Source organism: Opisthocomus hoazin, chromosome 2 (genome assembly GCF_030867145.1).
Source record: "Opisthocomus hoazin isolate bOpiHoa1 chromosome 2, bOpiHoa1.hap1, whole genome shotgun sequence".
In the NCBI taxonomy this organism is placed as follows: domain Eukaryota; kingdom Metazoa; phylum Chordata; class Aves; order Opisthocomiformes; family Opisthocomidae; genus Opisthocomus; species Opisthocomus hoazin.
The window spans coordinates 80,280,715-80,307,594 of record NC_134415.1 but is presented as its reverse complement, the minus strand read 5'-3'; the positions used below and the strand labels follow the sequence as shown (position 1 = coordinate 80,307,594).

Genomic DNA, 26,880 nt, shown 5'->3' with positions numbered 1-26,880 from the left:
CGGGGCGGCTGCGCACCGCCCCCTCCCCTCCGCTCCGCCCGGGGCTCCCCCCCCCCCCCCGGCTCCCATGGCGGGCGGCGGCGGCCGATTCGGTGCCGGCAAGCCCCGCCCGCCGGCGGGCCGAGGGCGGCCTCCCCCTTCCCGCCGCCGCCCCCTCGGCGGCAGCCCGCCAGCAGCGCCACAGCAGGCGCGGGGCCGGCTCGCTCCGCGCCGCCTCTCGCCCGCCCGCCCCGCCGCCCCGCCGCGCCGCTCCCATGCAGGCCGGCGGCCAGGCAGAAGATGGCTGACTCGCCGGGGCACCCGCGCCCCCGCCCGCCCGCGACCCCCGCCCGCCCGCCGCCGCGCTCCCCCCGGGCCCTCCGCGGCGCCGCCTGCCACCACTGAGAGCCGCCGCCGCCCCCCCCCCCCCCCCCCCCCCCGCGCCCCTCCCGGCCCCCCCAGAGCACCAGCAGCCATTTCATCTCCACCACCAAGTAGGCGCAAAAAATGGCAGAAATGGAGAAAGAAGGGAGACCTCCCGAAAATAAAAGGAGCAGGAAGCCGGCGCACCCGGTGAAGCGGGAGATCAACGAGGAGATGAAGGTGGGTGCCCGTGATGGGGAAGGGAGCGGGGGTCCCGTCGTTCCCCCCCCCCCCCCCCCCGCCTCCGTGCATGGAAAGGAAATAAGAAAGGATCTCTTGTCATTTTTTTTTTTTTTGTAGGATGCACTGAATGTGTCTCAACTCCGCCTCCTGGGCTGAAAACAGAGACGAATTCACAGGCTGCAAATCCTGTTCATTGACCAGCTTTGATTTATTTATTAAAAAAAAAACACCACAAAAAAACCCGCTCCCTCGTTGGGCTTTTAAGCTCCGTGGGTGCCAGTGATGAGCATTTTTTTCTTTTTTTCTCCCCCCCCCCCCACTCCCCCCCCCGCTTTTGATAGCCACCTCCTCAGGTAGCTGGGAAGCCCGAAAGTTAAGGGAAAGAGAGGCACCTCTTTTAAACACTGTATTTCTCTCCTTTTCCCGCAGCCGGCTGCAACTGTGCAATTAAACGGCCAAAGCGAAATGTCGCGGTCGGAGCCGCGCACCCTCCTCGCCCCCGAGCGCGGGGAGCCCGTTCCGCTCCCTCCCGCCGCCGCTCCCCGTGCCCGTCCCGGGGCGGCTCTGGGCGGCGGGGTGGCTGCCCTGCCTCCCCCGGGCCGCTCCCCCTTCCAGCTGTGCGCCGGAGGCGGCCGCTCCAGATGTTGGGATGGCCGCGACCGCACGAAAACCTGGTTTCGGGACTTCTTTTCTCGTTAGGTGGCGGCTCCGGGCTTGGCCCGTCCTATTTTTTGCGCCTGTTTTCCACGGCTGTTCCGTGTCTGTTTGACTTCTCTAATTCCCCGAAGTTGGGGGCAACGTATGGCGAGACTTCAGCCGAACTTGTTGTTGTTGTTGTTTAGCGCGGAGATAAAGTGACTAAAACGGCGTCGTCGGGTTATCAGATAAAGCTGCTGACATTTCATTTGAATCTGTCATTGGTTAAGAGGCTGGCTGTGTGTGGAGGACTGCCTGGAAAACGTCAGGCGTCCGCATAGGACGCATACTACACAGCCGAGTTGGTAGATACGCACGATGCCTAGTGAAAATGTCTTTGCTTTCTGGAGCGTCCATCTCCCCGTGTCAAATCGAACGGGAACGCACAGTCCCCTCCCCTCTCCCCTCTTCTGCACACCGCTAATTTCGGCTGGGTGCCCTTCGCTGCCGAAGGCAGGCGTTCGCAAGGAGCGCGTCCGCAGCTCTGCGTCCGCAGCGGCTGGAAATGTGGGCAAGAGTAGCATGAGGGGAGCGAACAAAATCGCCCGTCGGTGCATCCCGTCGGAAACAAACCGTAGTAGTTTCACGTCCCGAGGAGCGGTATTATTCTTTGCGAGATATGTGGCACATCCTGTTTTGGGAGAGGGCTCTGGGCAGGCACCGGAGAGCGAGAGTCGTTGCTCATTGTGATCCCACGTAGTCCTGAGGACCGCGGAGGTCTGTAGTATAGGGCATTGGCCCCTTAGAGCATCGCCTGGTGCGATCTATATGGATTGCAGCTTTTGAGTTTCATAGGTTCTAGAATTACAAATTAGCTAATTTTAATCAAAACATGTGAAATGTTATCCTGGCTGGATATAAAGGCTGACTGTGCTGGATCCTCTGGGTTTGTTTTGTTTACTTTGGCTGCGGGCACACTCAGCGGTTTGGGAGATAGTTGTTCTTCTGCAGTATAACAGATGTTTGTCTGAAAGGGTGAGGAAGAAACAAAAACAACATTGTGTGAAGGAGAAAAATTACACAATTTTAAACTAATGCTTTGGTATTAAGCACTGGCGTTAATGTCTGTGTAGAGGGTTTTTCTTTTTTTAACCATGGGTGTCTGCATAAAACCTCAAGATTTCGTCTGACTTAAAAATTAAAGGCAGGTAGAAATGGCATTTCGAACCGATGTGATTTCTGGTCGAGAGTGAGGTCGCTGACGGCAGAACCTTTCACAAAACACAGGCCGCCGTTCAATGTAAACTACGCTGTATGCGCTGTGCTGGGGGACTGCATGTTTAGGAGGACGCCTGGCTGCTGTCATCCGAGGAGGGGAAAGAGAGGGGGGAGGAAAAAAAAAAAAAAGAAAAAGTGGCTTACGTTTTTGACTGGTTGAGCAAGTTAAAATCCTGTGGCGATCGTTTACTCTTTTTCTTCACTGATAAATTAAGATGTCTAGTTGCTCTTGGTAAACCCGAGGAATACAATAATGCAACAAATTGGTTACACTGTGCAAAATGTGTGCAGGGAAGTGACAGAGGGAGCACAATGTGCCCTTGTGTAGGTTCATATCTGTAACGTTCAAACAGGCTGACCGTTTCCCTTCATCTGAACTGCTTTCATCTGGACCAGTGTAAAATAAGCTCTGGTAAGTAATCACGGCAGAGCAGAAAGAAAGGAATGTATACAGCAATAGACAGCCTAAGCTGTAAAAACTGTAACCCGAGTATCAGCAGCAGATCAGATATCAAGGCTTTAAGGTAGGGGAAATGAAAGAGATGAAGGGGAGGAAAAGACGAGAGAGGGAATGGAAAAGTCAGCTTGGAAAGTGAAGGAGAAGTAGGAGGGCCCCCTCAGGGAAATTTGGCTCAGGGATTAGGGAATTTTATCATGGTGTACAGTGACCTACTCAGGTTTCAGCCCACGTTAGATCGAATTGCCTCCCTTTGCTAGCAGAAAGAAAAAGGACTGGTGTATATGTGATTTTTTTTTTTTTTTTTTCCTTTGGGTAATAAAAAGGCCATTGGTACAAGTGTCTATTTTAAGTACGGCAAAGGCAGGGCACTATGAATGAGCAATGAAATTACCTCATCACAGAGACCTCCTTCAAGATTTGCTGTTTGATACAGTTCAGATATTTACTCAAGAAGGAGCACAACACCTAACTACTTGGTTTGGCGTCTTCCAGCAGTAGTGTCACAGCTTGGTTTTAACATGACTGAATGGATATTCAGGTTGCTTGCACTTCCCTTGTGCCAGATATTAAGTTACGTTTTTGTTATCACTAACCTAATGTACATGATGGTTATAACAAATTTTAATTCGATACAATGTGTGTGCGAAAAGTACATGAGTCTGCACAGTTTTCTGAGATTACATTTCAATGAAAAATATATTCAGGAGGAATTGTTTTGTTTTGCTGTGACCTTCAAGCATCTCTTTCTTTTTTTCTAGTTATTTTTTTCTTTTGTTTCCTGTCCTCCTTCAGATGATACTTTCCATTTTTATTTCCAGAGGTAGCATTGTTCATCTCATGCTTTGGAAGAAGAGCAGATAGTTATTCCGACATGCAGTGCAATGCCATTTCTCGCTCGCTGGTGAATAACAGAACGCCTAATAGATCCAAAGCTATCACAATCAGGGAACCTGATGCTATTTTAAGATCAAAATATTTCTTCCAGTTTAATTGATGCAAGCCCTCGTCAAGGCGCGGTGATGGCTTCCCCATCCCTCCCTGCTCAGTGTACCGCCGTGTGCCATCCTGCTGCCCGGCAGCGGTGCTGCTCGGGAGGAGCAGCCGGGTGCTCCTCAGCCTTGTGAAACGAAGTTGCATCCAGTAGTGGATTGCACTGGAAGTTCTCCTGAACAAATGAGACGAAGCATCCGTGTGTCTCTGTCAATTGAAAGGCGAGCAATTAATTTGTGCTGTAATTTCACAGGGTTACTCCGTGTGCCCAAGGAGTTTACCATCTATAAATATTCTCAATAACTAATTTGTATCTAAAATTGGACTTCGTTCCTGATGCCTAGAGCTTAAGACAGCCCCATCTGTTATAGTTTAATAGTAAACTCATCGGAAGATCTTGCAGTTTAGTGTTTTAATGTTCCCCGTTTGGCATTTAAAAGTACTACTGTCAGAAGGAGGAAAGCGGTGAAGCAGGCGTAGCAGCGCTGCACTGGGTGCCAGACAGATCGCTCGGAGCACTCAAAAGGTTCCAAGGAAACTCCTCCTTTCTCTCCTGAAAAGCAAAAAATGTCTTTGGGAAAGTGGAAAAGCAGACAGACTTTATCAGTTGTACTACTTCAGGAGACCGAGGTGGGCTTTGCATGGAAGGAGCTTTCTGGGATGGCCACAAAAGGGGGTTGCAGTGTCCATAAGGGGAGCCTCACCTGCCTGTGCACAGTAGAAATCGTGCGACCCCAAACGAGGTGGGTGTCACAGAGCCAAACGTCTATGTGGGAGGACAAAGAGCATTCAAGCATCAAGATATTTTGCTTTCTGATAGCCTAAAGGTCTAACCATAAAATTCAATATGGCGACAACATAAATAAGCAAGGAAAGTGAGGGCCAGTTAAAAAAAAATAAAATCCCAAGTTCGTATTGTGGCTATAGAAACATTTTTATTTCCTCGGTGCAGTGAAAGTGAAACGTGAATTTGTGGGGCTCTGCACCGAGTGGGTTATGCAGGCAAGGAAATGGAAAGGAGCCACTGTGCTTCCTCCCAGATCTGAAATAAACATTCAGCAGTAAAACCTAGAAGAAAATGAGTCTGACAGACTCGTTCTCCCTTGCGTTTCCTGCCTCCGTGTTTGCCAGGCCTCGCGCGGTGAAGCCAGGCCTTGCCCCCTATGAATAAGGTTCATAGAGAAGGGAAGGTGAGAGGTCTAAGATGGAAAGAGAAGCATGGCTTAGCTTCAGAATGTATTAATTAGCAAAGATTTGGGAAAATGGTGCATTGGAATGTAAAAAATCAAGCTGTAGGTGTACTGTTACAATGAAATGAATCCTGAAGGAGGAATAAATGTGATTGTATTTTTACTGCCTAGCATGCAAGTCAGTCTCACAGAGGAGAGAAACCTCAGTCTGGCGAGTCAACGCACTCTTCTTCATCTTTCCTATGAATGGGAAGCAAATTCAAGTCAAAATACGAACGAGCATAATAGTTAGTGTTATCCTGGCTCTTCCAGGAGGGAGGATATTTCTGTATAGTACAAAGATAGAGAAAACGTATAGTTAAAACACGCAAATTACGCGTTGCCCAGCAGTGGTGATAAGTGGTGTGGGAATTAGCAGGGGGCAAAAAAAGAATTACCGCCTATTAGGAAGGGGGTGCTTTGGCGGTGCTGCGTGACTGGGGCCACTGGAGCGTTTTGGGGCCAATTTTCTTGGCAGGGATGAGTTGGTTGTGCCGCAGCCGTAGCGGATTCCCCGGCAGTGAGGCACCTGCGGTGGTGCTCAGCTGCACGCCTGCACTGTCGGCCAGAGGAGCGCAGGGAGCTTTGGCTCTGGTGGGATGTTAACCGAATGATAACCCAGTGCCTGGATGCGCGGGCGGCTGATGGGGTCATCGGTGCTCCCACCGCAGCCTCGGGAGCCTGGCTGCTTGGTGCGTGCACAAGAGGCCAAGCGTGGCGTGGCCGTGTGAGCACAGGACACGGGGTGGGATTTCTGTGCTCCGCTTCTTGGCACTGGGCCACACTGTGAGCGGCACCGGGGCTCCGTCTCGTGGTTTCCCGCAGGGGACTGAGCATTGCCTCACCGGCAGGGCGAGCTTAGCTCTGGTGCCGTAATTTCACGATTAAATCCACGGACCCCTGCAGAACTCCTTTTGGGCTCAGTGGGATTCGCTCTGGGCTCAAGGGTCCCAGCCTAGCAGTGTGATTGCTGATTTGGGATTTTACTGGTGATGGGCAAGACCTGGTGCGCTGGTCTTTCATGTCATCCCAGTCCTTTGGCAGGGCTGTGGGGTTGGGGTGTCAGCCTCTGTCCTGCAGACCCTCCACATCCTTTTGGGGAATGGTTCTGAAAGTAGGCACAGACTAGCTGCCTCTGCTGTGTTGTTCCTGCAGAAGCTTGGAATTGCAGCTCCTTGCACATGCTCCATCTGGTCATCCATGCTTGTCTTCACATCTCCTCCTCCCTGGGCTTTGGCAGGTCCATCATCTCTCAGTTTAGCTGGTTTCTCTCTACCCTGCTTCATCATTTAGCTGGTTTCTCTCTACCCTGCTTCATCAATACTTCTTCTGCTCTGCTACTGCAACACAAGGTCCTGCATTCTTGCTTTTCTCAAGCATCATGGTTATAATCATCACCCTTCTTTTCACTAAGCCTTTGAAGGTTGTGCATCTTCCAGTGAGCTTCTGCTCTGCATGTACAGAGCACGTAAAGGTTATGTATTAATTGGCTTGCTTCCTTTCCTTAACTTCATCAAGAACTGGGCTTTTTTTCCCCCCCTCTGCATTCACACAGAGAAAAATTTTCTCATCTCGTTGTTTGTATTTTGACTGTTGTGACCACACTGGTCTTCACATATCCCATCTTGTTGCCCTGTCTTGAATCCACGTAAACTGGGTGTACCATTGAAATGGAAAGAAGGGAGAATACCTGGAAACAATGAAATAACAGTGGCCACCTTCGGGGCAGTGGCTTCACCGAGCACATGACCTGTATGACCATCATCTAGGCTGACAGGGTGTTAGACATCACTGCAAACAGGTATTTTAGGAGTCTGAGGGAAGGTGATGTCGTAGTTCTGTGGATGCCCATCTGCGCAAGAGAGGTAGTGAGGAAGACAAAATTTCTCAGCCTTGACTGTCGGCTGGCTAAGGACAGAGTTATCCGCTTGGTTTGCCGTGTACAGTGTGCTGTGTAATGAAGCCCTGGCTGCTAGTCACTGAGAGAACAGTATTGAGTGATCACCATCACTGTAATAGGTAAGCTAAATTATGAAGGAGAATGAGTAATTTGAGAATCAAATGTATTTTTTGTTGTTAGGGCTGTTCATTTTTGCGTGTCACTCATCATGAATGGTAAAATGAGGCTTGAAAGGTACTTAAGCTTTGTGCCATTACAAACCCAACCATCACTTTGACTAAATTCTGAGGAGACATACAAGTGTATGAATTTTCAGGGAAAAAATAAACATATATTTAGCCTTGCTTACATATTCCTCGATAAGTAATTAGAAATTACTCATTGCCTGAGTTGATCAACAGTGCAACTAAAACACAAAGCATCCACAGGAGGCAAATTTAGAGCTACTCAATTAATTTGGTTGCATGGGGTTTAAGTCAGGAAGACTTTGTCAATTGGTCTCTACCTTGCTAGATTAGTCTCTAAGGCTGCATCTCCACAGCTGAAATTTAGCAAAGCGAGGGAAGCCAGCAGAGCTTGCCTCCGGGCCTCCATGGACCCCATCAGGCCATTCTGGGTGGGCTGCAGTGGTGAGGTTTCAGTCCCCGTCTCCAGGTCATTTTGTTGTTGGATTCCAATGCGTTAGAGACAGGGTTAGTGCACTGGGGCTTTCAGTGCTGTGAGAGAAGTTTTCTAAAAAGCTAAAAAACCAAATAAACTTTAGAAAAATCTCCCGTTTTTTGCTAGTATTTAAAACATTCACAGCACTGCATCATTCAAATGAGAGTTTAAATATATATTTTAGAAACGAGTGCAGGTATTAGCCACGTTATACTGCATTGTACTCGCTGTTGCAAACTGTAGTAGTGACATAGTTCAGGCGTAACGGGCTATTGTACTTCCAGTGCTGACACTAGAGGTAAATGAGGAGGGATGCTAGGTTTTCTGGAAGTTTAGGGCTGCACAGGACAGCCGTGGAATCAAGTCTTCCAGCAGGAGGTCAAGTGAAAATGAAAGGGGAAAAACCAGCGGGAAATCGATACTCCACGGGTCTGCTGTAGGTTTTTGGTTTTGTTTTTTTTCTTTTCCTGAAATGTGTGTTTGTAGCACAATCACACAGATGATACTCCTGGAAGAGTATAAATTGCTTGTGTTTATTGCTTATAGCTGCTTTACAGTGCTCCCTGAGTGACAGGAACACCTATGCAATCTGGTCTGATGAATGAGCCAGGAGCAGTGCAGCTCGCTGACGTTCTGGGGCAGAGTGCCTGCTGTAGCTTTGAATTCGGAAGCAATTATCATCTGATTAATTTTATTTATTTATTTAAAAGACTGGAGAATTGCTGTGTTCTATCGTTAGACTTGCTCCCACTCAAAAATTAATCTAGAGCAGTTACTAGACAAAATCTAGCAACCTGCAAATTTGACACGTACCATTTGTTTTGAATTGGTGCCGTGTTCTCCTTATTCCTTTGCTGGTAGCCAGAGTCCCAGAAGACGGTGCTTATCAGAAGCATTATTTTAGATGTCAAGATCTTACAGGAAAATGAAGTTTGGAATTTGTTTTAAAAGACTGATAATAAAAAAGTGTGGAGACCAAATCGAAAGGCTGTGTGTGTGGCTTTTTCATTTCATTTTATAGTTGTCATACTACTTTAAACTGATCTTTGCCATCGCAGTAATTCATTAGCTGGTTTCCTTTGGTAGTTTCCTAAATCCATAAGCCCTAGAGCTCCATGTTACTATTTGGTTTTGGAAAGCTTTGTTGCCTGGCTGCAGATTTCTTAACTTGCTCCACTAAATCTCCTGGCCCAGTAATGAGCGTTTTCTACAGAAATATTTTTGCCACATGACCTAGAGGATGTGTTTTTAATAGAATTTGAGAGTTATGACAGTCATGTTCCATATTTTGCATTTCCATACAAACATTAAATGTAACCACACGGCTGCTTGGAAATCGGTTTGAAAATAAATATGGCAAAACTGAGAAAGGTTTTCTTAAACAAATGCAAGAAATGTTCATCTGAAACATTATGGTGAAACGCTTTCCTGGTGAAGAGTTTTTAAGTGGCTTGACTATGCAAGGGCTTATAACTGAGGAAAAACGTCTTCGCTGTGATTTTATTTGATTTGGTTCATGGGCACCTCAAGGAACTGCAATTGTGTCAGTGACCTGCTCCAGCTCAAAAGACTGTAGCGCAGTAAGATTGATTAACTGCTGGTTGAAAAAAAAACCCCTAGATTTCTGTTATTCTCTAGCTGCGGTCTTAGATATTTTATGGCAACACAGACAAGTTTCTGTGACGAATGTATGTTAAAATATTTCTGACATTGAATGCCAGAGCAAAAGTCATAAATAACTCTCCTTTTCATTTTCTTTAAATTACAGACATATGAGCCTCTGTCATAATTACATGTGCCAGTCGGAGATTTAAATGCATTACACTTTATGCACTTGACTTGTGAAACGGACATTAGTCTATGAGGAGGTGGGCCAAGCCTGACACTTCCTCGTGTAGCACAGATACAGTTCGATTTATGCAGTCCTCCCTTCCTTCCAAATGGTTATTGATTACATAAATAAGTAGGTAATTTTTCTCTTTCAGAACTTTGCAGAAAACACTATGAATGAGCTGCTTGGCTGGTATGGTTATGATAAGGTTGAATTGAAAGATGGAGAAGATATTGAATTCAGGAACTACTCGGCAGATGGGGAAAGCCGCCAGCACATTTCTGTTCTCAAAGGTAATGAGACTTAATGTTTCTGTGTTCACACAAAGAAGGATTAATATCTCAAGCCATCTGAATTGGCGTGGACTGGGAAGCATGTTCTGCTGCTTGCTTCGTGGCTGGTTTAAACAAAAATATCGAAAGTATGAGGAAGCCAATAGGGTATGAGGAAAATTACTTAACAAAATTGCTGTTAGTAGGCACTTACTAATACATCTTCACAAATAATACCTTTTGTGAGTCAGTTGAAAGTCATGTACCTGTGGTACCAATAAACTACTCACAACTGGAAAAAAGAGAGCGTGCTTTCTTAGCAGCGTGGCTTGAAGGAACTCTTTTGCTTTCAAAACCAAGGATTTTTGACCTATGGCTTTTTAAAATGCTGAAAGGTTTTGTGCTGGAATATTCACAATGCATGTGGGAATAGGCATGGACTTTCACAAAAGGTTCCTCAGGGATGTTTGTGCTATACTGCCTTCCGCAAGTGCTGTAGGAGTTCTCCGGGGGTGGAATTTGTTTGGGACAGCGCTGGGTCTTCGCGTACTGTAGTATGAGATGGTTCAAAACGTGAAGGGCAGGATCCAGTCTGTTTGTTCAGCCACTCAGTTGCTCCCTTCTGGCTCCCCAGCCCCAGCAAATAGGTAGGGACTTGTGATCAGAGTGAAGAGCAATCGCTGCATCTTGACTAACCCAACAAGAGTTCCTCAAAGGTGAGGCAGAGAGAGGAAATTGCCATGGCTTTTATGCTCTTGGACTGCCACTTTTCACTGCATTTGTGGCCAGCAGTGTTTGGCTTTTCGTTCTGATGGCTGGCAGCAGCGCTGTATTCAGTGAGCGTTGCAATGAGTACTGATACCAGAGAGACCAGTTTGGATGGAGAGATGGCTAGCAAAAAGGTGGAAAAATTAGAGGTAAGGTGAAACAATCCAATCGTGATAAAACTGAATGTTTGCAGCTTGTTAGTTGTATCGTGACACTGGTGATCAATGCTTTATTTTTCAGTGAAAATGTGATGTTGTTAAGCCACCTTTGAAGAAACTTGTTCCTGTGTAGTAATGTGATTCATTTATTTGTGTTTCAATAAATAGCTCTTTTATTGAATGATCTGTGGCTCCAGTCTGTGCCTGATGGAATGTATGACATACCTTTTTTCATAGACACATGTTACAAATCATATGTTTTATGTACCAAAGAAAGATGTTGACTACCTGTTCCAGGTAGAAATTTTTGTTGTATGCAGTCTGTGAGAGGGGAGAAAGAGTGTATTTCTTTTTCAGAGAGATGGGAGGAGAGAGAATAATAAGAATTAAGTCCTGTCCCATAGCTAACTGAGGTGTGTTAGAGAAATTCCTACAAATAAGAATCCGGAGGTGATTTGGGACTAAAGAATTAGAATAATAACTGTCATCATTTCATGCACACTTTGTTGTAATTTCAATTTTTTGTTCCTTCCTTTAAGTCCTTTCCATTACTGCTACTACTCATATTATTGATAGAGAATTAGGAATTCTTTTATTTTTCAGTTTATGCTTCTTGCGTTGGTGAAGTTACAGTACACTGAGTGTGATCACCTTGCAAACAGTAGAAGTGAAGGACAGAGAGAGGGTATTGTTGATTAAATTAGGCATACTAAGGATATGTACGACAAAGTAATCCCATCTTTTAGAGTAAAAACATACAATTGTGTTTAGTGTGAGTTTGATTTTAAAAAACGGAGCATTTCTAAAGAATATTGGAAAGTATCCATTTTTTAAAAGGGACAATATCTGGGGGGTTTTGTGCACCCTTCTTCTATTAGGGTAAGTAATTTAATGAAATGAAATTCATTAATGGGTGATGGTGTGTAGGGGCATTTAAGAAATGTATTTGTCATACTGTACAATGTGTTCTTTGTGTTTTACAGAAAATTCTTTGCCAAAACCAAAATTACCTGAGGACAGTGTTATTTCACCGTACAATATAAACCCAAGCTACCCAGGGCTTGCCGCAGGAAATGGACTTTCAGACTCACCAGCAGGGTCAAAGGATCACGGGAATGTACCTATTATTGTCCCATTAATTCCACCACCTTTCATAAAGCCACCAGCAGGTAAATCCTAACGAACGTTTAAAAATGGTTGCTGTCATTGACCCATGTCCTGAGATTGCTAGATCATGATCTTTTTGTAAGAGAGCTGGTTTCAAAATCTTTGAAAACCGGTCACAGGGAACTTTAAAACAGAGTGGGAGAGCAACTTTATTTGTTAGTATTCCTGAGAATGCAATGACAACAGATTTGTGCTGCTTGTGACACACTGCGTGCTGGATTGTACTCTCAGTACTTCAACAACATCTGCTTTTAGAAAAAAAAAAAAGATTTTGTTTTGATGAATAAAGCCTTTAAATAAATTGATGGAAGATGATTAAATTAAAAATAGGCTCCATGAAGAAAACGGCGAAAGAGACAAAGCCGTCAAATCCATATCATGTCTTTCTATCAGATTAACAAGCTCATCCTGGGAAAACTGTCTGTTGATTTTCATAGAAATCCCTGACCGTGGTCTCTTGAGGGTTTAATATGATCTTGACTCTACCCAGGAGACTGCACTGAGATGTTTTACATTTTCATTAGATTTTTATCAGGAGAGATTTTGTAACATGTCAGTCCTGAGAGTTTGCGTGAAAAATTATTTATTCCACGCTGCATGCTGCTTACCATAATCTGTGAAAGTAACTCTTACGGCTACCCCAGGGTGATTAATTGCCATGTTATTATTTACTGCTGTACACGATACGATAATTGGTGAATTCAGACAGCAGCAGGATCAGTCCTGCTTCCGCGGATGTCCCTGGGTGTCATTCTGGGTGCTCTTGGGTGACCGAGGCACCGAGGAGCACAGGGTGACCTGCAAGACCAACCCAGGAACGGTAGCTCTCTGCGCAGAGGGAGGCAGCTTGGCTAAAGCGTCCCTGCCGGGTGTGAGGACGCTTCTGCAGAGGCAGAACAGCTTGTAGGATCAGGTCCTTGGTGTTAGACGGTCACCTCTACCCTTTGCTGCATTGACAAAAGGTGACTGTAAAATACCGATTGACCCACCAAGTTGTTTGCCTGTTGACAGTCGTGTGAGAGACTACAGTTTCCCCTCCCAAATTATTTATATGCCATTGAGTTTTATCTTGAAAGAAGTATACTAATATGCTATGAATAATTTTCAGATGTTACTCAATATGCATTCCCTGCCAAAGACTTTTCATCTATTTTGTACAATATTTGCTAATTACCAAAGCTATTTGGGCCCATTCCTGCAGCCTTTACACAGCTAAAGATCTCGGGCCATATGGGCTGGATCCTCAGCTGTTGTTGATTTGGCCCTAAAGCTTTAATCAAGGGCTTGTGCCATCCCAAGCTATTTTCTCCTCCAATCTGAGTCATGAATGAATCCAGAATGCTGAATTTGTGGTACACCAACACAAGGCTATAACACGCATTGTGCAAACTGCCACAGTTGCTGGATTTTTATGACATCAAACAAGCAGGAGGAGATGAACTATGAAGTAGAAAAACAAATTACTGCAACAGTAGTTAAGGGGACACAGGGGAACCTTGGCCAAGTCAACTGCCTTCTGTTCTTTGCCTGTCCACCTACTGTGTGTAATCCCGTGTTCAAATGTACTGGTAAGAGTAATATACAGAGAAGGCTTTTCGTGGGTGTTTTCCAACTTTAGGTCTTTAGTTCAGTAATTTATAATGAATTTTGTTGTTTTACTCACATGGGGGATATGAACGAATAATCTCTGCCTCCTCTGACTTTATCCCCTGATCAGTAATGAGTGCTAGATTACTGTGACTTCTGAGCAGATGAGCATATTTATCTCACCTTTGTTTTGGAAAGCAAAGCTTGGGAGGACCAGAGGGGAGGAGAACCACAACCTTTGTGGGATTTGCAATAAGCATCACTAGTAATAATTTTGTTTTATCTTAGGGCGTAGGTGATCTTAGGGCGTAGTCATGATCACCCCAAAGAGGCTGGCAAGAAACAACTGGTGAATACAAGTAGAAAAGGGAGTACAAACGAGCCAGGAGAGCCAGCGTGCGAGGCAGTGATCTTGGCACTGCACTTTGACACCGTTCTGTGGGCACCACATCAAAGCAGAGAACTTCAGAGTGAGGCAAAGCCAGACAAGAGTAACTCTGGGGATGTTTTCTAGGAGCCCCTCACAAGCACAGGGGGCAACGGCACAAAGGTGCTTCTTCGAGTTGAGCAGGCATATGAAAAAGAAGTCATTAACTGCTAAAGCTGAAAGTCAACATTTTCAGCAGGGGTGGAGACAGGCTATGACTGATCTGCTACAACAACAGAAGCAGCTTACTTTGATCGTGTTAGTAAACGAAGAAAGGGGGACAGGAGGGAGAGGCAGAAAGAATCCAAGAGAAAGCTTCAAAGTTAAGATGCTGGGCAGAGAAAGGGATTTTTGCAGCCCATTTTGAATGGACATGCATAGGACCAGGCTATGTTACAGGCCAGAGAGAAAACCAGGTAGTGATGCATTGCAGCGACTGAGATGCTGAAAATCGGGATGAGTCCAGACTTTGTGGATGCATGGGGAAAGCTTTTAGATACTATACAGGAGAAAAGTCTACAAGATCTAAATATAGCTCAAAAGAGTGTGCCTACAGATGAAAATGATATCTAAATCATGAAGCTGAAGGACAGGAAAGATGATGGTGTGGTCCACCATTATTGAGCAAATAGTGTGGAGTGAGCACTCAGGAAGAAATTAAGACTTTAGTTCTTGCTGTATTGATCTTGAACTGAAGGGTCTGCACCAGTAAAGAAGTGTTAGAGAGACTGGCTGAAGTATTCATTTGGACAGGGGAGTAGTGGCTGGAGAGGATAAGCAGATCCAAGAAACAGTCACGATGAATTATTAGTTGAATAATTTTTGCAGACCAGATTCTATACAGATAAGAGGGAGAAGAGAAAGAGCAGAGCACGAGGGGTGCTCACAGAAGCCTGAAGAGAGAAATCACAGAATGTTCGGAGTTGGAAGGGACCTCTGGGGATCATCTAGTCCAACCCCCCTGCCGAAGCAGGGGCACCTACAGCAGGCTGCACAGGACTTTGTCCAGGCGGGTCTTGAATATCTCCAGAGAAAAAGAATCCACAGCCTCCCTGGGCAGCCTGTTCCAGTGCTCCGTCACCCTCAGAGTGAAGAAGTTCTTCCTCATGTTCAGATGGAACTTCCTATGCTTCAGTTTGTGCCTATTGCCCCTTGTCCTGAAAGAGGAAGGATACTCCGCAATGTGTGCTGATATAGCAATTGCAGAGGTAGAAAAAGCACTAGGGGAGGAGAGTCAGGAAGCTGAGGGAGACAGGATTTCCAGGGAGGCAGGTATGATTCTTGGTATCAGAAACAGCTACCAGCTCAGGAAGGAGGAAGAAGGAGTGCTGATCCTGAACCGTGTCTAGGAAACAGTCATTGAAGATTTCAGCAGATTAGGTCTTCCTTGAGCGTGCTGGGGAACTTTGGACGGTGTCCTATCTGCAGTCATACTTTGAATGAACAGACTAAAACCTTGAACAGTTAACAAAATTACTTTTTTTTCCACTCCTGTTTATTTTACAGTAATTTTTTTTTTTTTCCTTTGGAAAATCAAATAATTTTGAGCAGTCTGACTAAAATTTTATCTCCAGGCCGCTCAGCTTTCTGGTTTAGTCAAATGAAATATTAGGTAAACATTTGCTTATACAATCCTCGAAAACATTAGACTGCTACCTGACCAAATACAAACAGCTCCGGTAAAGGCACTGTCTCCTTGCCGTGTTTAGTGCCGGCACCAGAATCCGAGTGATCTTCAGGGTTAGTCTCAAGTACAACCCATTGCGACAAACTGATCTCAAGATTAGTTCTGCTTGGTGTTAGAACATTTTTATTTTCTACACGGCAACGTAAAGGAAGTATTCTTTTCAACTGAAAAATTACGTAGAAACAGCAAAGAACAGAAATGCAATAGCCAGGAATTATCTAGAAATAAAAATTCCTCCACAGCTGTGCAGGGTATATGGCCATAGTATGCAGCACGCAAACATCCCAACTGTTATTCTGCAGCCCTTAGAGACAGAGTAAATCTGAGAGGGCACTTAGGGTGACTCTGCCCTTTTGCTCAGACAAGTTTGGGCGGCTGTTATTACATGGGATGAAGGAAGGCTAAAATCAAGACTAGTCAAGGAAGAATGCAGAAAATTCTTTCAATGCAGGCGAAAACATGCTGCCTCCTCCCCCCGGCACCTGCTGGAGGCTTCGGTGTCTCAGTTTCCCCGGTCTTTAAGAGTGTTCTTTGATTTACTTTCTCTTGTGATCCCCGTGGCAGTGCCTCGGTAGGGGAGGTACAATGGCTGTCTGGTCTGGCCTTTGAGCATGGGTGTTGGGAGAAGCCTTCCCTTCCCTGTGCAAGGGATGCACAGAGCGCGGCGGCTGTTCCAAGCACCCCAAGCAAGAGCACTGCAAAGGGGGGTCGCTGCCAGGGGACGCGGTGGAAAGGGAGGCAGAGAGGTTGATACCCTGCTGTTGACTGAGCTTTCCACAGGGTAAAGAAGTACAAGGGAAAAATAACGCTCCCTCCCAGGGTTTTCACAAGATAATGAGTGCGTTTGGGAAAGGAAAGGGAATTTAAATCCCCTAACGCAGATCAGTGCCTCTACATAATGTTTGGTTTGGTGGTTTCCAAGTGATAATGGTTTTGTACCAAAAGTTATCAGAACTAGTGAAAATGAAGGAGGAATGGGCTGGAGGAACTGTATCTGATGAGGCAAAATGTCTTAAAGGAGGAGCAGAAGCATTTCCAGTACTGAGTACCTTGTAAGATAGGCCTGCAACCAAAGTTGGCAAAGAAATGTCATTCAAATGCTAAAACGAGTAATTAGATGTTTTATAGAAAGGAACAAGTGATTTTCTGTGTTATGGCTTAGCATAACTTTAAAATTAAAGTTTATGGGATTTTTTTTGTAAATATAAGTGTGCATGAGTAACTTGGTGCGTCAGCAGGGCTGATGTGCTGCGACACGTGGGATTAAGCAGAGTCGCTGCCCTGCGAACACTCTGGAACTGCCCCCTGTAACCTCTCTCGATATTTAAATTGTATTGGAGGAATCTGGAAGCAGAAAAGATGTTTTAAATGGTAGTTAGCAGGGCTGTAAAAATGATTTTCAAGATCATTTGTCTAAATTCACCGAGGAATTGGTTCTATGACTGCTTTACCAAGAAGTCTGAGTTCAGGTGGAACCCAGTGGCAATTTTCCTTAAATAAAGACTGTATTATCAAATCTGACGAAATCTATATATTGAGGAGACTTTCATTTTACTACGCTCTGGATTCTGCTTCATTATTTCCCAAACCTTATTCCAGTTGCTAAACAGCATTACAATTTCTCTAACTGCAGGTTTAGGTCTCTAATAAAAGACCACCGCAACAAATCCTATAGTCACTACTTTTCAAATTCTTTCTCTTGTTTTCAGTTTGAAAAATCGTCTAATTTACATTGATCGTAGGGTTATTAGTGCCTGTGTTTTAAAATGCCAATGGTTGCCAGGATGCCTGCCCCATCTAGCCCACTGTTGATGTCTTTTGGTCTCTGTGGAGGGCCAGGTGTTTCCTTTGTGCTAAAAAGAAAATCACAAAGTCCACGTATGCGCTTTAATAGTATATATTAAAAATACACAGGGAGTTTCCCGCCTATTAGATGAAATAGCTGCTTTTTTATTTGCATGTTTAAAACCTGCCTAAGTGCCTGCTTTTATTTGTGTTTTACTTTAAGTCCTTCCTGAACTATGCAGGAGAATGTGCCTCAACTCATGCATAGAAAACGTAGGCATGCCATGGTTCCCCAAAATGATTTTTTAAAAGGAGCTGGGACACTTTGCTTTATTGGCAGAGTAGTGAACTCCAAGAGACTGGTCCTTAAAAGGAAACGCGTTGTAGAGCCCCTGAGGTATTTCCATAGCGATGGTTGCAGCGAGCTTTCTGTTGTCAGCCCTAGTTTTTAATCTTCCTTTTGTAATTGCTTTTTCCAAGGCACTTTTTGTACCTTAATTTTGTCACACCCCCCATCTATTTAGAAGATCAGCGGTTAAGTGCTATCACAAGGGGGTCTGCAGCAATGTCTCAGGAGTTTTGTTTGTTCATTTTTTAGTTTGTGATTAATTAGATAAAGCATCTCAGATGCGAGAAAAAGGTCTGAAACAGTTCTTCTACCTTGCTTGGGATCGTCAACCTCAGGAACTGCTTTGAAGTGAAAAAACGAAACACGTGCTGCTTGGTTTTCTTCAGTGGCAAGCTGGGGTTTCAAGAGTGGCTGGTGGGTAACTCAGAATTAACCATTCTGAAATCCTGGCATGTCCCAGTGGAAACAGTGAGCCTGTATTGTTAATGCTGCAGATGCTAGAGTCAAGTTAAGATCTAATTTCTTTAAAAAGGAAGTTTTGCAGCTTTTCATTAGAAAGTAGTAGAGAAAGCAGCTAAAATATTTAAAGATGTATGCCAGTGGATTGAGCACAGTTCCCAGCATGGGGTAAAAGGGCCATTCTAGCTCCCCCAAAAAACCCTGGGATCCAGACTGCCCGTGTGAGGAGCTGGGACGCAGCAAAGAGAAAAGAAAGGAGAACAGAAGAAAGCGGTAGTGGGGAGACACGGCTGCTGATGGCTGTGGTGGAAGGAAACTCACGTGCCAGGGAGAGATGGGTGGCGGGAGCCGTCGAGGAGGGATGGGGTGCCAAGATATTTTCTGTATCAGATCACAGATACAGCCAAGGTACAGGTTTCACACAGGCTCACTCAGTCCTGGGGATGTACCCTGAGATCTCAGTCCCAAACCCTGTCCCCTCATGGTCTTCTGCACACCAGCACTTCTCAGTACTGCAGTTGGACACCTTCAGGTGTGATATTTCCTTCTTGCCAGAAGAGTTGAGTATCTCCTGCTGAAGTTCTTGCAAGGAAATGTGGAAAGTAAGGTTTTGGAGTACTTGTCCAAGGATCATCATCATCTGCAGGATTAGAGCTGTAGCTGTATTTAGTTTCACTCAAATTCTTGAGACTGGAGTTAAAGTTGAAAATGCTTATTAGCTAGTTCAGAACAGTACTAGTAGAATATTGCAGCCTAAAAGTTAGTGAACTGATCAGGATTAAACTCTGCATTTGTAAGGATTTTATGATCATCCTGCTAAACACTGTAAGCTGTGCTGGTTTGCTTAGACAAAGAGACCGAGCTGTACATGATGTTTTATGCTGCTGTACTTGTTGCTTTCCTTCTCTTCCCCCCACCTCTCCAAATTACGGTTCCATACAAGATCGATTAGTCTAAACTGCTGCTCCTTGGGTTTAAGAGGAACAATTTTCTGCAGCTCCTTCACACTGGTTTGAAAGGAAAAAAAAAAACCCCAAACATTCTGTTTAATTAAGTCCTAAAGAGGCGGTGCAAACTTTTGATGATTAATTGAAGCATGCTTTAGACTGATGCATATTTAGTTATTATAATGTGATAATTTTATCTTGTTATACAAACTGCTCCCTTTGGGAACATGATTTAACACTGCAAACACTCTGTGGTTATTGCATTGTTCATTATGAAAAATACGCAGGCTAAAAAACATGGGGAGATGTATCTGAGCAGTATCTGTGTGGTGGGTGCAGGGAGTGCTTCTTCCACCTGTAATGACACAACCCAGGGGCAGAAAAACGCAGTATTGGAACTCCCACAATAGCTCTCCCTATGAAGAATTGAGAACTCGGAGAACCAGAGGCTGGAAAGTCGGATCTTGTGCTGTATGTGGAAGGAATATGTCTTTCTGTTACCTGGTGTAATTATGGAGGACAGTGGTACCGACATTCAGCTGAAAACCCTCCTGTTACTATTCAGTTGTATGTGTGCCAGCTCCTCTTTGTCTCACCTGTACGAGCACCCACGCTACCTGTCGTAAGCATGACAGATCTGAGAACATGCCGGGCACATTGCTGGAACAGGTCAGAAAGTCGCAAGCCCAGATGGAGAAAAAAATACAGTTGTTAAAATATATTTTCTTTCACTTCAAAATGATCTGTACCACGACTTGCAAATGTTATTTTTTTACTTCACTCCAGCGAGAGCTCACCTGATGGACACGGGCATGCTGTCAGGATGAGCTCTTGTTAGCCCAGCGGATATGCTAAGCTAGCCTATCAGCAAAAGTTTGTCTGTGAGCAAAGGAGAACATTGCCATGGAAGAATACTGATATAATTATTGTGGAGAAGCTTTCTTAGTGCGGACCTAATCTAGAAAACATTTGGATAAGTATTCAAGGCAGATAAGCAGTCTCAAACTACTGGATTTGAAATTCTCCCCTTCCTTGCTTTCTTGTTGCTGTAGGTTCTTCTTGCTGAGTGCTTTAGGGATGGGAATTTGATACATTTTCCTGAAAGAAGGGCAAGAGTCTGGTAAAGTGATTTTTAAAGAATTTGGCCTTACAGAACAGAGGTCTGTGAAAAAGTGAGGGGAAATCTTATCTTGCATGGAAAATTTGAATTACTGGTTTTGGATTATTCCAATTTGTGTTTAGCAAAAGACAATGATTAAATCACCAGCCTTTGGCTTTCCTTATTTCACACACTCTTGCTTTTTTTTTTTTTAAATTATTTCTTCCCACTGTTGTGGATTGTAATGATTGAAATACATGGACTGTTGCTTTTCTGTTAATGTGGCAGTCCTCTTTTTTGGTCACTAAGCTTGAAACACTGTAATGAAACATCCCTGTTAGTTCTTTTCACAACTTCTGCTCAGATCTCTACTGCAACCAGTGTCAAGAAGGAAAGCACAAGATCGGATTTGAACATTTATCATTGTCCCCAGCTGTCCTCCACACCCATAAGCCGTAGGGCCTGGCTCTGTACCCATGCCAAGTACCAAGAACGGGTCCTTTTCTCTACTGTTCTTAGCTTTACTTGAAGCTGAAGGAAAGGGTTTGGTTTTAGAGCAAGTCTTCCTCCCAGTGGGCTGCACATGTTGGTGGTCCACAGGGAATTTAGTCATGTGATATCGGATGTTTTCTTCTTTCACCTGATGAATTGCATTACAAGAAGTTAGAGTTGCATTGAAAGTTTACTTGGGCAAGCATACACCTGAGGGAGCAAAGCTGACTTAAAAGTGCCATATCAGTGTACTGTTCCAGGAATCGCCTGCTCTAAAGTGCTGCTGTTTCCTGGCTGCTTTATGTGGCCGTGCTCAGCTAATCCTTTTGTAGCATGTTCCTGAGTCCACTAGATGAAAGAGGCATCTAGTTTTATTATTACTGTTACTATTAAAAGGGTTGTATTGTATGTCACCATTCTTTGATGACTGGGGGGAGAAGGGAGTAGAAGAGAGAAATAATAGAAGTTCTTTGTATTTAGGCAGACTCTTTCCCTCCCTTTCTCCCTTTCTTCTTCCAAAATGATGAACATTTTGATTAATATTGATGATGCCTTCTGGATATCAGCTGTCTCTTCCTGGAAGTGCAGACAGTGGCTCAAAGTAGTAGTTTGCAGACCATTTTCTGGTTTTTTATTGACTGTCAGATCCATGGACCATGAGTGAAGCAATGCTGCTTCAAAGGATTTCCTGTGAGGTGGTGGTGAAGTTCTGCTGGTCAGGGCATGGGATGACAACAACTTTACAGAGTAGGTACCTCTCCCTTTCCTCTCCTCTTTCCAGGATCTATCTTGGAGGAAGTCTTTGGCAGAAGGAGGTGGGAGGAGCCTTACTGTTCTGCATAACCTCCCGCAGAGAAGTGTGTAATGCGGCTTTTGCATGTAAACTGTTGTTGCTGCTGCTGCTGCTGCTGGGATGCTGTGTAATTGAAAAAGGACAATGGGGTGGTCTTTCTGATCACCTGTGGGAGACGGTTCATGTGTGTCAGTGAACAGGAGTTGAATGGTAGCTGGGGTGCTTCCCCTATGAAATCACGCATGAAAGCCCCTGAGAATCCTGTGGCAGAGCTCTGTTGTTCTTCAAAACTGCCCTCCAGATGAGCCAGCCTGCTTCAAAAAGAGCTACTCCAGCACCTACTTTGCCAGTGAACTCTCTTTCAGCTCTGTAATTTTCTTTTTTCATTTATGACAGTTAGTCTCACCAGAAACGAAGGCTATTAGAAAGGTATCACTGGTAGATCTTCAATTTTCAGAGATAAAATACTTGTTATCAGTAGGAGAATATATGTTGCTGTTATCTGAAGCAAGACGTTGCAGTCTCTTTTCTTTGGTTCACAGGATCTTCTGTTGTCCTGATAGATTCAAAGGGGCAAGTTCAGTCTATGAGGAATTGGTTTATTATGGTGCAAAAGTAGCTGAATCAGGGCACCTTTGTAAAAACTTAGTACTTCAAATGGCTCAGGATAAAAATGTTGGGAAGAGCTATTGAGCTGTGCTGGAGTAGTTAGCATCCTCACCAAGACTGGTCCGGAGAGAAAGCTGCGACAGCACCGCCCAACACCACCCTAACAGCACCCTGCACTCCTGCGCGTCTGGCTGAGGTTGCAACTGGCTCAAGGGCAGGCTTCATGGCCCTATAGATGGCTAGTGATAATTCTGGCCAAATTGTTTTGATTTCCCTTCATGCTGAGTATATGAAAGCATTTATAGTATTGGCAAATCTCACTCTAAAGGATAAGTGGTAAAATACATTAAACACAAATTGTGTTATCACATAGCCTTGAATATAGGTTTAAAGGTAGACAGTCTGATTAAAACTAAAAGGTCATTATTTTACATTGTACAATTTTATTTGTAGCTATAAATCATAACACAATTTGTGGAAGGAAAAAAGTTATTAAACTGGCAGTATTTATTCCGTTAAGGTGAATAAAATGCGGCACGTAGTTCTGAGTTATGATGGCCGGGGAAAGGAGCCAAATCACTCTGCTAAAAATTAGTTTGCCAATAATTTTACAGAATGATGACAGTGTAGCTTCAAAAACAAATCCTTTATAGGGAAATGGGATGGCTGCATGACAGACTCTCTGAGCTATGAATTCTCCACAGCTCATGGACCAGGAACTGCTTTAACAGTTAGTCTTTGGGGATTATTTTTTTTTTCCAGAAGTTAGACAATGGCTGCTGTCTGTAACTGAAAGATCACGCTGTATCATAGACGGGACGTAAGAACTGAATAATTCTGAGTTTCAAGTCAGAAAGATTCCTGCTAACTTACTGTCTTGATCTGTTCAGGAGGCGTAACTATTCACTGCCACTGCCTGCAAAGCTGGGGTGGGAATGATGACCACATAAGGATATCGCTAGCACTTTAGTAATAAGCCCTGGGGTTTTTTTTTCACATGGCAGAAGGCATACATGCCACATTCATACCACACGTTAGAAAAGAGCTCGAAAGAGACTCGGGAGCTCTGTCTGAATTAAAATTTGACTGATGAGCATAAAGCCTGGAAAGTAACGCGGCAGACTGTACCACAGTGCTGCATCTTCCTTCCTGCTCGGGTCGGTGTGTCTGTGACTGCTGTGTTCACATGAAAGCTCCCAGTTTTGTACTCTAGTCATTCTTTTGAAACAACACTGAGAAGGGGTATTTCATGTTCCTACTTGTTTGGAAGAGGGCTCTTGTCAGAGACCTGCCTTGGTGCAGTACCTTCTGGGTGTGCTTTATCACCAGCTTGCTGAGCAGAACATCTCAGGGGCTCACTACAACAGACTGTAAGTAAGAAGAACAAAGCAGCAATACTCATTAAGCCTCTAGTCTTGGCTACTCGTTTAATGAAGAGTTGTGCACTGTTAGACGTGCTAAAAAGCTCTCGAGAATTCCAGGGCTGTTCAGCAGTGCACCATTTTTTAAGCTAATAATCTTTTTCCAGCCATCTTAGAAGCTTTGCCAATCTGCGGAGCCTGGCTGGCACAGGTCACCAGCTGCCCAAGGACAAAGCTGGTGATCACAGGCATGCACAGTTCTGCTCTCAGACAGCGAGGATTTAGAAATAAGATGAGCCGGTGCTGGTTGTATCTAAGAATAAGCGTGCAGATGTCTGAGGAAGGTGTTTTCATCTCGTGTAAACATTGTTCTTATATTTTTGTTGTAGAAGATGATGTGTCAAATGTACAAATAATGTGTGCCTGGTGCCAGAAAGTTGGAATCAAGCGCTATTCCCTGAGTATGGGAAGTGAAGTGAAATGCTTCTGCAGCGAGAAGTGCTTTGCAGCTTGCCGAAGAGCATATTTCAAGAGAAACAAGGTAAGAGAAATAAGGAAAGATGTAACCTACATAGACATAGCTTTAATCAGGCCCAGCCTGAGTCTCATTTAGCATCTAATAGAAACTCTTTTCTTTTGTTTTCTCTCTTTCACCTAGTCCCTCCTCTTTCCATCTGTATTGTCTGTTGGACTGTCAGCCCTTTACTAACCCTGTTTCTTTCAGTTTCCTTCAGCTCAATGATTGGGTTTTGTCAGAGTCAGGGAATTTAAATACTAATAAGCAGTAACATAAGAGTCACAATTTGGCCTAAGAGTCTCAGGATACTTGCTGCATATACTCAGCCAAGAGGAGGAATCATGAAAATAAGGGTAGAGAAGGGTTGCCTAGGACAGCGTCACTAAGTCCCATAGCGTTGGGATCATGGCTAGTGGGTAAATGGTTTTAGAGCCTAAGTCTGGGTCCCATCACAACAGCGGACATCTTCCAACTGCTGCTAGTGAGCTCTAGTTTCATTCTTTTAAAGTATATCATTACTAATAAACTATCATTGCTGCAAAATTCAGAGACTATGCAGGTTTTGGGTTGAGGTAAGCAATGTTAGAACATCTAGAGCAGCGTGAAAACCCCTCCCACTCAATTAAAATTTAACTCTGTCTAAAATTAGAATGCAATCCTAATATTGAATGTCTACAAAAATTGCTGTAATCACTGAAGTACAGTGCCTGAAAATGCCCCCTAGGTTACTTCAGCAGCTGTTTCTGCAGCGGAATGTGAGAAATGTCATTTAAAGAAAAATAATGAAAGAACGCTCCAGTATTTTTAGTTGTTGAAAAAGCAACTGTGTCCTTTTGGTGCTTAATAGTGTAGTCTTTGAGTGGCCTTTATTGTTTTAGAAATATTCGTTATTCATAAACCCCTTTACATTTTGTTTTTCTAAATAATGGCATTTTCCCTCATACTACAAAACATTCAAAGCCTTTCAAGTTCAAACTGAATTCGAGTCTCTAAATTTGGTCTTTTACATCTGTTGTAATACCAAATAAGTACATATGGATCCTAGATTCAGGATGCCATGTTATAGCAAATTACCCTCCCTTATAAATTTGGGTCACATCATCCTGCCCCCCACCAAAAAAAAGGGAAGAAAAATGCCTGAAGAATTAAATTACAAAAATCAGTAGAGTGGAATTTTAGTGGCAGTCTTGGAGAATCAAGCTGATAATGTCTACTGGAGCAGACAGGCAAGATAAAGTCACAGAAGTCTTCTGCGAAGAGTGGTGTTTACGTGCTTCTTATCTAGAAGAAGTGTAGAGGAGGGAAATACATGGTCCTTAGATGTTCCTCATTTAAAAACAAGTTTTCATGGATGTATGTGTATGTGCACACACGCATGTTTATGCACATGCAGTTCAATGTGCCTTACAATGTGTAGGATGCTCTGGGGTGACAGGATGCAGATCACTGTCAGCTGATACTCCTGTGACTTTCAGCTGTAAATGTACATTGGTAAAAGAGTTCATAGTAATGGAGGCATTGTCAGTGATACTAGTGAGGTGGTCCTGTGTGTCCAGCAGTGATGAGTACCAGATAATTCGGGAAACCTTGGGTAGGGAGATGAAGGAGCAGCCAGTTCATGGGGTATTCGCCTCCATCTACAGCTTAGATCCTGAAATAGGAGTTTTGATCCCTTACTAAGTGAAAATAAATACACATTAACATAATGCATAGGTGTACTTCAACCTTCTACTAACCAATGAGTAGTAGGATTCAGTAACAGTTTGTGGCCATGAATTCGATCAGTCAGGCAGTAAAAGTTCCCTGTTACCTGACTTGCAATTTATTACCTGTGGGTTTTATTGGAGGCCCTTGTCCTTGTATTATGAGAAAGGATGAATTAGAGCATCTCATTTTCTCTGATTCCCTTTCCTACACCTCTGTTAACTTCTTCTGGAAGCTAAAAGATGCTGAATATTTCCATTCAGAAAGCTCTCTGTATTCATTATTTTGTATATATCTAAATAACAGTAGATGCTCCTAATCTTTTCGTATGCCATCGTATCCCAGTGAAGTGTCCTATTCTTCACTAAAGAGGTTGCAAATTGACAAAATATCATATGGGAGGACTTGGCAAAACATGACAAGATGACATATAATTGGTAACGTGATGGTTGCTACATTGGCTCCGCTTCAGAGTTAAGCCAGTGAGTCAAATTTTCTTGCTCTTTACACCTGTGGAATCTGGAATTGCGCAGGATCTGACCCAGCAGGGGAAATCTGGAGCTTCCCCTTGCAGGTGTGTTTATGGCATTAGATGATCTGAGGATAGAATAGTTAGGAAATGCTGCCGTTAAATTAAGACAGGTACAGTAGAATTCAGCAGACCCTCATGCTTCTTATTTTGCACTTCACCTGTTAGTAATAGAGTGGAGTCTTGAGGAACAAGATCAAAGGAAAAGGCTACAATAGTTTCAGATTCAACTGCTGACCTTTAATCTGTTATTACTAGTCCAACAGCGTACCTGTCTTCTCCATGAATCTAATGGTTATTTATGTATTTGAGACATTATGCCACCCTACACTTTCTTATTTTTCAAACAGAGAAGTTAAATAGTCACGTTTCACCTGCCGTATGTATGTTTTAAACAGCAGATCTCCCAACAATATAGTGTTGTATTGCATTAAATATGTACAGTTGCTGCATTTCTGGGAGCTGATAGGACTTTGTGGTCACTTCATTTAAGGCTTGAATTTCCTAATGGATCGTGTTAAGCAGTCTTCCCTCCCTCCCCTAGATAAGAAGTGCTGTAATAAGCACTTGCTTAAAATGATAGGACTGTTCAAACAGTAAA

The 26,880-nt window shown here is 44.0% G+C and overlaps 1 protein-coding gene across 2 annotated transcripts in view; it reads left to right on the top strand.

Moving 5' to 3' along the window:
- The first annotated feature begins 414 nt into the window (after nt 1-414).
- Nucleotides 415-26,880, top strand: part of SOBP (sine oculis binding protein homolog) — a 118,291-nt gene continuing 91,825 nt past the window's right edge. For both annotated transcript variants that reach the window (XM_075414274.1, XM_075414273.1), the window contains exons 1-4: nt 415-582; nt 9,724-9,862; nt 11,751-11,936; nt 23,919-24,070. In XM_075414274.1, coding sequence (XP_075270389.1) covers nt 487-582; nt 9,724-9,862; nt 11,751-11,936; nt 23,919-24,070 — 573 coding nt within the window. In that variant the 5' untranslated portion in view covers nt 415-486. The remainder of the gene's footprint in view (nt 583-9,723; nt 9,863-11,750; nt 11,937-23,918; nt 24,071-26,880) is intronic.